Source organism: Dermacentor albipictus, chromosome 10 (genome assembly GCF_038994185.2).
Source record: "Dermacentor albipictus isolate Rhodes 1998 colony chromosome 10, USDA_Dalb.pri_finalv2, whole genome shotgun sequence".
NCBI lineage: Eukaryota > Metazoa > Arthropoda > Arachnida > Ixodida > Ixodidae > Dermacentor > Dermacentor albipictus.
In genome coordinates, this window is record NC_091830.1 from 87693365 (window position 1) to 87705478 (window position 12114).

At 41.6% G+C, this 12114-nt stretch overlaps 1 protein-coding gene across 6 annotated transcripts in view; it reads left to right on the forward strand.

The window, feature by feature from the left end:
* LOC135910256 (zinc finger protein 782-like) overlaps positions 1–12114 on the forward strand; it is a 187833-nt gene that overhangs the window by 30941 nt on the left and 144778 nt on the right. For 3 of the 6 annotated variants that reach the window (XR_011509085.1, XR_011509094.1, XR_011509093.1), the window contains exon 3: positions 10601–10738. Coding sequence is in view for 2 of the 6 variants with exons in the window: in XM_070527579.1 (XP_070383680.1) it covers positions 85–127; positions 10601–10990 (433 nt within the window). In the remaining 4 variants the exon portion in view is untranslated. Of the gene's footprint in view, positions 1–84; positions 128–7043; positions 7090–7262; positions 7283–10600; positions 10991–12114 lie in introns of all 6 variants that reach the window. The other 3 variants (XR_011509092.1, XM_070527580.1, XM_070527579.1) reach the window with 3 other exon arrangements.

Sequence of the window (12114 nt, forward strand, 5' to 3'; positions counted from 1 at the left end):
GCAGGTTGCTGTGTTTCAGGCTATGTCATGATGAAGATACAGTCACTGCCAGCACTGAATATGCATTTGGCAACTTTCTTACAGGTGGTATGCCATGCTTGCAGTCCACCTCAGCAGCGAAGATTAGGTACAGCAGACAATTTTGAAAAATTGCCCGTGATGTATAATCTGAGGTTTTATAGGAAAGGAGGACTCTCTTTCATGGTCAACGCAAGATGGGCACCTTGTGTATATGTTTGTGGGGCTCCTAATTATGTTATTCAGATGCTTATTCTTGCCAAGTGCTTGTTTTGGTATTGTATTGGGAATACTGGCTGCTGCATCCTTTTAATCAGGGCACATTCTCTTATATTCATGTTGCCCTGTGGCATTCATTGTCCTGAAGACCACAAAACAATGAAAACTGGGCACAGGCGTAAACTACGTATAACACGTGCCAACATTGGATGCAGACAGTTTTGTTCAAGTCTGTGATATAAGAAAATAAGTATGCTAAGGAACTGGCAGTAATGTAGATTGCTTTGTTGCAGTGCGTAATCAAGCATACTTTTATCTGGAATATATGAAGTGTGTCATCAAAACATTAGTAGACACATTACACTTTGCAGTAGTGGCTGTATGCACGAATGCTACACACCACCTCAAGTCGCTTTGCAATTTTAGAGCAAGAGCTCCACTACGCCATGTCTCAAAGTCATTTGTCGTGTCGCATTGACTTTGAGACGGTACGTGATACGCTGCGCAGAGGTGTCGCAACGGCGCTCACACTGAGCCTAGCCACTGCAAGCGCAGTAGGAGAAGGTTAAAGTGCTAATATTATAGTCCGGTGCACCGTGAGCACGCGGACATGTCATGTCACGTTGGCAAGAACATCGTCTATAGTTCGGCAGTTCGACAGGTGGTTTGTTGCACTGTTGCAGCCAATGCGCTTTGAAGCACCCGGCATCGAGCGACGCTGGCCCACGCGCCAGTTAGGTCGTAGTGTAAATGCTCCGTTAACAGCTGCTTCACTGGCGCTTGGTCGCTTAGTCTCACCATGAATGGCACGTCGACTGGACTGTCTGTGCCTGCGCTTCAGTGTAAGGGAAAGGCTGAATCCAATGATCCAGTAGAGATAGCTAGACGGCATGCTGCGAAACCTGAAGCAAATGCTAAGTTGCCTGGTGAAACTGTGGTGCAAAAGGAAGCCTGAGCAGCTTGTTATAGAGAACCTGGCCAAGCCTGTAAGCATGCCAAGATCAAAGGTACTATAATTTCTGCCATAGTTCAGCAACACAAAGAACAATAAGGGGAAGGAGATGAAGCCATCAATGTAAGCAACGGCACCCGGGAAGTTTGACTGCGATTGCCAGGTTTCACCGTGACTTTACGGACAACCTGCTCCGCAATGTGTGTAACGTGTGTGAAATACTGCGGCCCAACTTTACTAAAGCACTATCTGCATAATCTTGCAAAACCAAGCCATACAGATGTTTTGCTGTTGATGACTACGTTTACAATAGCTAAACCTTAGCCAGCTTTTTTTAAATGTACAGACAAAACCCATTACAGTGAACAACCTTGTGGGCTAAGAAATAGCTTGATCTATCAGGTGATTTGATATACACAAACTCACCTATAACGTACCCAGATAAGCTTTTTTTTTTGGTTTTCAATTCTAAAATACCGACGATTTGATCTTAATGGCTGCAATCGTCAAACATTCCCTAAACTCTTATCCATCAAAAAACTTGGGCTATGGCTGGATGTGCATTGAATAGATGTTTCATTTGGTTGCCCTTTCTAGACTGGACTGTGGCAATGTAATCAATGGAACGGCGCATTCTTTCATATTCTACATGCCTGACACTGGGAAGCAGTTTGGCTTGAAAATAGGAGAATACTTCAAAGATATTTATTACTCCCAAGCAAATATTCAAAATTTTTTTGTGCAAATCAAATAGTTCCTTTTTTCTTTCTTTCATATTGTTTGAGAAGTCACTATCTGAAAGTTTGAATATTCACTTCTCTTGAATATCTGGAGAACAACATCACTTATTGGAGTCCTATTCAATAGAAAACAACAAAATTGAGTAGTGTTCCTAATGACACTTCTGTAGGGGAGCTGCAGTTGCTGCACCACTTCCTGATTGAATGCACGTTGCAGATATAATTTCTGCCCAATTGTTCCCATTGGCTCATTATGCACACCTCACTTTTGGGCAGCCTGTATGCGAATTTGTGGTCTCGACGCAGGCAAAACAATTTATTATTTGCCCAATCGCACGATCGTCTTGTCCCTTTAAAACAATATACAGTGCTATAGCATTGCTCTTTTTGAAAGAATTCGACATTCCATGTGCATTGGTTGACATGCTGTTCTGTTATTCATTCCTGGCACAAAAGTTACGGTGCACAAAATAACTTAAAGCAGTTGGTTTCCATTTACAAGCTCTGCAGTGGAATGTATGTCAGTTTGCAAACAATGTCACATGCATTTAGATATGTCTGTAGTTGAGCCGTGTAATAGTCTATAAGCTTCTTTTTTTTTAACCCGAGCTCGAAGCAAGCTATATTTCATTGTGTTTACAAATAAAATATTAGATTTAATTTCTTGAGATTGGTTTCTTGAACACAATGGGCGTGCTTAATTCATCTCCAGTTAATTTGATTTTTGGTTATTTTTATCCCTGCCGAGAGTCCTCACTAGCGGCCATGCATTTCTATGCTACCAAAGTTCCATTATTGCGATCCTAAGGTTAGCTTTTGCTGGATAATTCAAACTTGACAAGTGAACAGGCGGGCGACTGACCTCTACTGAGGCCCCAATAATGACCCCTTTAGTAGGAGCGTCTGTCTTGAAGGAGCTTAGGAGGAAATGGTTCCTTTGAACACCCGTCATCGCTAGTCGAAAGCGTCACTTTCTTTTTTTCCCTTCAAGAAAATTTTCAAGCGATAAGCCTAGCTCACAATGTCCTAATACAGTAATTAGCTGATTCTGATGCGTGCCTTCGTTTATTCTTGTGAATAAAATTGAGCCGAAAATTGCCTGCACGCTGCAATCGCACAATAAATCAAACCTGCATTTGCAACATTTGCATGTTTTTTTTGTATGTATGTATTTGTATGTAAAACACGGCCGTATTGCTGCGAAAATAACTGTATGAAACTGCATGGCGAAGCCCACTTTAAAAAACCGGGTGCCATTGTGCACCAATTTTTCTTACCAAAAAATTGGGCACACATTAGATTTCTACTTTCTTAACGAGCTTTAACCCTCTGTTGCATGGAGTCCCATATTTGGCACATACTGGTTACCATTTTTTTTTTTTTTCATGTGTGTGAAATGCCCAGTTGAGAATTTGATACCATCAGAGTAATTCTCATAGTTATGCACACCTATTATGGGCAAGTGCTGCCATCTCTTTAGCGTTATGCAAAACAGAGGTGAAGTCGATTTTGGGAAGCGACATGAGACTCGGACGGGGCAAACATGAGAATTTGGTATCTTTTTCTCTGAAAATTTCCACCGCAGGAACAAAAATTTTGGCATATTTTGTGGTCTCGCCAATTCAAGTCGGGTATTAGTTTTCTCAATTTCGTCTGCAACTACAGCAGAGAACCCGAAATCGGTGTGTGCCATATTTGGCGCAGTATGAACATGAAAGACAAAAGATGGTGACGTGCTGCCATCTGTTCAATAGCCCGAAGCTACAGGTCACTCTATCACAAGATGGAATTTTGTCGATCAATACGGTGAGGGTGACTCATCTACCAAACTGTCGCCTGAAAAGCGAGAAGGAACTGAAATTTAAAGGACGTGGTGCTTCAGAGGAACTCGTAAGCGCGGTAGATGACGTGGAGTTATCGCGTGTGCGGGGGTACGATAACCGCGGCGTGACATTTCTGTCGAGCTTTGTTGGGAGAGATCCAGTCCAAAAGACTAACCGCTGGTTTAGCTCCGCCAAGGAGTTTCGCGAAATTGATTGCCCCAGCGTAGTAAAGGTCCACGACAGGCACATGGGTGGGGTTGACCTGCTGAACTCACTGCTTGGACTTCACCGCCTATATATCGGGTCAAAGAAATGGCACTTTCGAATTTTTACGCATATGCTAGACTTATTGGTAATAGCAGCATGGCTATTGTACAGTAGGGTGCAGGAGCAGCTTGGGCAGAAACAAGTACTGCCACTGGCTCAATTCAAAGCAGAAATTGCAGAATGCCTTACCTCGCATAACAAGTGCCTAACCAACAAGCGACCAGGAAGGCCTTCTAGTCAAGATATCGAATTCCATGTTCATGTCGAAAAAGCACAGGGACCAGTGGCCGAAATTCCACCCAAAGTTACGTCTGATCTGACCAAGTCGGCCACTGGCCAGAATTTGATGAGAAGAAACAAAGATGTAAGCGGCCATCTTGCACAAACAAGTCGTCGGTAAGATAGAAGTGCAACATTCATCTGTGCCTGAACGCAGCAAATAACTGTTTCATTTCATTCCACACATCGCGCTAAAAACACCACCATCCGTGAAGCTTTGTTTTCCGCCCATGGCAGCAAGACTGCTTGGCCATCTTCATGGTGTGCCATATCCGGCACAAAGCTGTATCTTTATTAATACAGTTGTTATAACTCTGAAACAGTTTGCATATGTGTTTGTTCATTCAGTCAATAATAAAAGGTGAAAAAAGTAATTTTTAAAATGACGTTTCTCATAATTTATGCAATAGAGGGTTTGTGTCATTTCTTTGTCCGTGTTCTACTTTGCAAACATAAAAAGTGTGCGTGCATTTGATTCGGGGGCTTGTTAAAATTGGGCAACTACTGCCAAATGAATCGGCAGTATGTCATTAGCGTTTCTTTGTTGTAATCGGTTGTTCATAGCCTAGAATACAAATTCATTCAGCTAAACCTGTTTTAGTGCACTAAATAAATGATCGTGTTTGATGAATTTGTATTGTTTATTTTTGTTGATACAGTAAAACCAGTAATATAGTAAACCAGTGATACAGTAACTCCAAGATTCGAGATACCTCTCCAGAGTATTACACAAGAGGATCTCTCGAGAACTGAAAAATACGTCGGGTTGACACCAAGCCAGAGAAAATTTTCAGCTTAACCGATATTTTCAGGTATCAGAGTTCATGCTGTTTCAGGTATCGGGTAACATGCTGTTTATGTCCTGTTGACTACTGCAAGAGAATTTGAGTGATTGCACTTGGAAGTTCGCTTGTGATTGCCATTGAATGCACTTGGTATGACAAATAGTAATCAGCAATTTAAGTTTCTAGACAGCTGTTAATACGCATGGGCTTACTCCATCTCCACGTTGGTACAACAAAAACGCTGACAGTACTGCTGGTGCTGGCGCTTCATCTTTCTCTGGTAATGTTTCTTTGAAGTGCCTCAAAGATTAGCTTTTTATTAATAAAAGTAATTGAATGGAATTCATGCACAACAGAGAACTTTTTTATAGTGTGGTAATAGTTTCTGAATGTTATTTCGAAATATTTCTGTGTGCTCCCTGGAATGGTACGAATTGTGCACAAGCATTATTTCTTATCTAGATGCATTTTTATGACGGTATAATACTGTTAGCACTGCAGGCAACTATTGCATACTGTTCATTTCGCAACCCACAGAACAGTGATCACTTACCCTGGGTAATACTATATAGACTGAACAGATCTATGTAGATTCATAAATATTTTTTCTAGTATTTTCTTCTCGCAGGTTCGTGTCTGCCCCGTTTACTAAAAGGAGAAAGAATCCCATATCATTAACATTTTATTAGCTGATGCACTGGTGCCATAATGCTGAAGTTTGCGCTGACACTAGTCATCTTCTGGCAAATAAAGCCTTCAGAGACAACCATAAACACTTCATTTAAAACTTCTATTGCAGCCTGCAAGTCCACAATAATGGTTACCTTACTGCTAGGCAGCCAATAAAAGGGACACACGAATAAGGGTTTGCCATTTTGAACACAAATCTTAACCTATACAGCTTCACAGGACCTTACGTCATCTTGAACATGTAAGAAGCACAGCCTTTGCCTAAGCACTGGTGAAAAGTGAAGAATCAGCTGGTGTTGACTCAGCCAGTGCCAGTGCTCGTATGTTGTTGCACCAGGAAAGCTTGTGATAGCGCCAGTATATCTGTGGTATTGCGAACCTCATCTGTAGGGCATGAATGGAAATGTGAAGCTCCTACAGCTGCAATGCCCCCATTAGATTCATTTTTCGCAATATTCTTGCTGGAGTAATGTCTTGGCATTCTCGCATGTAGAAATACGATGTTTAAGCGTAAATATAGAATAAAAATCTAGAAACATTTTCTTAAACTAAAATAGTTTTTCGACTTGCACCTCTCCTTAATCAGATAAGTCACACAATGAGATAGACGGAGTTTCAGACGAACAACTAGCACATAGTCTACATTAAGCTGTACAATGCCTCCCATCTGGTACTTTTGGAGGGGTAACAGGGCAATAACATACTATGGCAGGTGACTAGTTGCATTCTCCAGGATTTACTGATCGCGATGCTTGCACTGAGCTAAGCCAGGTCATGCAAGAAGACATGTTGAACTTAGCTTCTCTGCGAGGTTAGCATAATTTATTTCTTCAGTTTACCTCATTTATGAATGCATCTGTTAACATCATTGACATAGTTTGTGTTTAGCAATACAAAACGCCTCGTGTTGAAACAGCTCAAGTTATGAAAACGTACCTGAACAGTATTGCAGCATCTTGCCATTGAGCTTGGTTGTGCGTTTAGATTTTGGGTGTGTACAGTGCAAGTAGAAACCAGCTTCAGAAAAACGCTGTGACAGGTTACCCTGTGTTGCATACAGAAATTTACTTTGCTATGTGTTATATAGTAATAGCTTAGAAAACAACTATTTAACACCATTAAACCATAAACTAGTGTTAATGACGTCTTACTCTCAAAATTAAGATGGAGCTCACAACTGCATTGTGTGTTTTAATGTTTTTTGGCCTGGTAACTATGCTTGAGCTTCTCTTCATTGTTGATAACACTTTGCCATCCTCTTTCTCTCTAGATGTATGTCACTGATGGATGAAGAGCATCATGTTGTGGCCCCAACCGTATACCATCTTGATACTATGCGATGTTACTTTTTATTCATTTCTGTACATTGTAAACCTTCCTGTGTCTTCGTGACTTGTGCCTCCAGTAGTGTTACTGATTTACACAATATTTTCTGCTTTGCTGACATATTTCTTCCTTGGTGTTTTGTTTGGTTATTATTCTGTTTCAGCCTTTTCATTATGTTTGCATGTAAGCATTTCCTTTAGTAGTATTCACTGTTTGATGTTGATTAGAAATTCTGTTTGCTCAATTTGCCTCAGTTCAAAAGTTGCAGTGTTTGTTGAATGTATGTGCATTCTTAATTTTTGTTGATGTTTTAATTCTTGCACTTGTAAGATGTAATCTTTTGGCACCTTTAGCATTTGATTGTGTCTTGTGCTCCAAGGCAAGTTGAGTGATCGCGCTTGCAAGTTGACCTAATACAGGCAGTAGGTCTTAATTACACGACTGTTTGAAAAAACAAATTCACTGAAATTGGTCTGTGATCCTGCTAGGTATATTTTAATTCGTTATTTTCTACTTTATTTGCGATAGCAAATATATGGGCACTCCAGGCGCATTGCTGACCTCGGTCAATGTCGCCATGAGTTTCGTGTAAAGGCCAAGGGCGATAAAATCGTCGACACTCACTTTGTGTTGCATGTGCGATTGAAAGCATGCGAGGATGAGCCAGCAAATGCGCCTCAATCTCTCGTGCTTGGGCGAGGAAGGTTGTGCAGAAGCGTGTCTTCTTCTGTGCTATGCGACGTACGGAGTTGAGGCGAGGGTCTACACCGGTGGAAGGTGCTTGTCACCGGTGTAAACCCTCGGTGTCGCCATGCGGCTGCCGTAACTCGAAGCCAGCCTGCGACATGACCAAAGTGTGCGCCCGCAATGACTTCACCTTCAAATGGATCTACGATGTTTGCAGAGTGCTCGTAGTTCCAGTAGCTTCGTATGCACTGTGCTTTTGATGTTTCGTTTGCATTGAAACGAGAGATGCATACAGGTCAATTCGCTCGTTCCTGTTGCCACAATTCCTCACTCCAGCATTTTCACAGCAAGCTTCCACGGTCATCAAGCGAGATGTTGAAGTTCAATTTACCTTTGCACATGTGGCACCGTGCTTGTTAATTCAATAAACAAGTGTTTACCTGTTTGTACGGCCAGTAAATCTACTATCCTTATTTCGTATAGCTATCTACTAATTTGCTATCGCAATCGATGCTTTGCCTTTCGGGCGAAACTACGACTTTTCTGCAGCATGTCTTCTGTGGTAGCTTCACAAGAATCATCCCGTTCCTACAGTCTCTGTACTGAAGCATAAATTGCAAATTCAAGACTTTTCTTTTCTCTCTTGGGTACTGGATATAGTATCTTTTGCTATTGCTTTGTTTTATGAGACATTTATATAGTTGTACTATACTAAAAGTGCGGTATAAATAAAATATATTTATTATTGAGGCAACTGTGCTGGGGCTATGGCACCAAAGCATTTCTTATGGTGACTGGCTGCTTTTTTCCATAGATTACCTTTACTGTTCTAGAGTCTTGAATTTTCAAGTTTTATTGCATTTGTTGATGCAGAAGCTTTTGCATAGTAGTTGGTAAAACTGGGTTTTCCATACTTTGTCGTTTTCATTTTCAGTGTGTTGTATAATCTGTCTGGTTTCTTTCCTTGTACATACATGCATGTGCATGGCTATTTCCTGCTGATCAGCAACTAAAGTATCACAAGGTTCTGACTTTTGAGCTCATTTTGTGCACCACTTGTCTTGAGTTAAACCAGTTCCTGCACAGTAAAACAATATATCTGGATCATCATCCTTGCAAAATCAGATTGTTGTCTTAATTGGACAGTTTATCTGCCTGCGTGTTAACGTTGCTCAGATCTTTTATGCTTGACATAATAAAGTATCGTACGATAATGTAGCTGAAAAATAAAGTTTGCGTACAAGAGCATTGCTGGAGCAATATCTAGACCACTGTATGCAGTTATATATTCCGTTGAACGTTGGCGTGTTTTCTAGATGTTCCAAATGTCAAGCAGCGGTCGGTGCAATCTACTGCTGAACCCTGTTGTAGTTATTTCCAGCAGCCGCTACCCACGATGCCGGTTCAGCCAAGAAGAATTGTATTTTTTACAGAGTGTTTTGCAGTTATAGCGGAGAGAATAAATGCCTTTGATAAAACGACAAAATAGCGGTTGTAATGTAGCACATTTGGCTAAAAGTAACTGGTACCCGTTCAAAGCTGCATCTTGCTAGTATTCTCGTCACCTGAGGAACCATATTCTGCATTGCTTCTTGCATTTAAAAAATAGTCGTTGCTCTTGTATGGTCCTATATAAAGCGGTCGCCTCAAGTGTATGTATTTGTGAAGCCAGTAGCTATGTTTCTTACTGATGTGCATATGTACCAGACTGCTTGTTATGGCATTGGACTTCGGGTTTCTTTGATAGAAAAACTGAAAACCCTGCAGGAGCAGCCTTCAATAATACAACAATCCCCATCCTCTTACTTCATAATGTTCTTACAATTCAACTTTTTTTTTTCTTGGCAGGAATGTGTATGAATTTTTTCAACTGGGTTATTGAGCAATCACACATAACGTATTTCCCAGTCTATAAGTCTTCTTTCGGAAATTTTAGTTAGTGTGTCTTATACACCACTGCAACTTGTATACGGCTCGTTCCTGTTTCTTTTTTTTTTTTAGGTAAACAGTTTTCAAAATTGTATTGGATGCTATGGCCTCCGGAAACCCGCTGGGTTGACCTCTTCTGGCAGTTGGTACAGGTTGTGTGCGCGCTATGGCGGTACCGGGTTCTTTTTGCGATAGAGTTGGGAAGCACACAGTGGGAAGAATGAAGCAGCAACGTGAGTGGTTGAAGGCCACAAGTCGACCAACTCCGAAGTCGTCACATCTGCAGATCATTTTCAAGATAAGCGCGTGTCGTTGCGCAAACTACACAGTTGCTACCACAGTACAAACCTTCCTCCCATGTCAGCCTTCCCACTTTCCACCTTTGTGCACGATTTGGCTCGCTGTCGCACACTTTTCAATCGCATATACAGCATAGATGGCACACGGGGATGATGTTATTGCCCTTGGACTTCATACGGTAGGTCGCAGCGACCATGATGGCAGAAATACGTAAAATATCATTGCTTGCGCAGGACCTGCGTTCAGGAAGTGAAATGCCATAGTATTGTTTTTTTATGTAAGTCGCTTACCACCTGAACAGGTGCATCTTATACACTGGTGCAAATTATGTACTATTTTGTTCAGAAAAACTGCCGTTTTGAGGGGGGTGCGATTTGTAGAAAAGTGACTTATACACTGGGAAATTCATATCCAGCAAATGTTTGGTCTAATCTGAAATTACAATCAATATTTCCTCAATGAAAAAAAAAGCAATTGTCAGTATTAGTATCTATGTTGTGTTTTTTCATTGGCATTTCATAATTACAATTTTGCTTTCAAATCAAAGGCATTACTATGGTGACCTGTTCTAATTTGTTTTTGCAGCATCGAGGCCTTCCAGCTGTCAACCTGCAACTACGAAAAGTGACAAGTCATATCGGGGACGCCGCCACCACTGTGACTTCTGTGACTATAGGACTGATCATAGGTCTCATCTGAAAGCACACACCATCATCCATACAGGCGAGCGGCCGTTTGAATGCCATTTGTGCCCTCAGAGCTTCACACAAAAGTGCAATCTCAAGAAACACCTGCGCACTCACAATGGGGAGAGGCCATTTCAGTGCCCTTCATGCCCTCAGAGCTTCTCGGTTAAGTCCACTCTTATTGATCACCTGCGCACTCACACAGGCGATAGGCCATTTCAGTGCCCTTCATGCCCTCGGAGCTTCTCAATTAAGCGCACTCTGAAAGATCATCTCCGCACTCACACAGGTGAGAGGCCATTTCAGTGCCACTTATGCCTTAAGACGTTTACAGTGAGATGCAGCCTTAATAAGCACCTGCACTGTCACAAGGGAAAGTGACCCTTTCAATGCTACCTCTGCTTTGAGATCTTTTTTAGAAACAGCACATTTTATTTCTCATTCAAGAGTACTTTGCAAGTGGTAAAGAGGTTGTGTTAGACAAATATTAAGCAGTGCGTCTAGTATCAAAGATATGCCTTCATCATTACTAGAGTATTCTTATGCATCTAGTAAACTTTTACAATGCATACTGTGCTGCCAGTACGTGTGCATAGCTTCGTGCTAGTCCATGGTAGTGCTTGTTTATGCATGCGTCGAGGTTAACTTGATGCTATTTGTTTGCCTGATTTTGATGGGTGGCTATTAAGAGGCAACTGCCACAAAATAAACGATCATTGCTCTGGCAGGCTAGGTTTGCTGTGTCTTGGATACTGCGTTCTCAGCCCTCGGGCATGGTGTAGCAATGGCAGTGAGAAATGTACAAACATTTTGAAGGGCTTTGCTGCTTGAGCGGGGTCATAGCAAGTACCACCATTTCACGACAGCAAGAACATTAAGTGGACATTGTACGTCATTCACATGGAGTTCTACTTCAAAGGTAACAGTATTGCAAAGGATGCACTGAAGAGAATGCTTCTTCTCTCAGCTCTCAAATCAAAGTGAACTGAAGTCCTCATTGGGTGATGTTCTTGTAAGGTGAACCAGTTCACCTTCAAAGAGGCTGTTTAAATTTTGCAGGGCTTTTAAGAGCTCAAGCCCAGTGATATTGCGGAAAGCTTCCCATTTTTCACTCGTGTCCGAAATGAAGACAAATCCCAGCAATCTACTGTCAAGCTCCGACGACAAGCAGACAAATCCAACTTTGGGGACATGTTGGACCTAATGCTACGGGACAAGATTGTATGTGGAATCGGGAACCATATGTTACAGAAAGCAATGGTTTCTCTTGGGAGTTTACGTCTGAGGAAGCTGAGAGAATGGTGCTGGTTAGGAGCTGTGGGTAAAGCCGTCATGCTCGTAAAGACTGTAGACATCTAGACTGAACCAGACTGCATAAGCTGATAGACAGGCAACCAGCACAAAGCACAAATA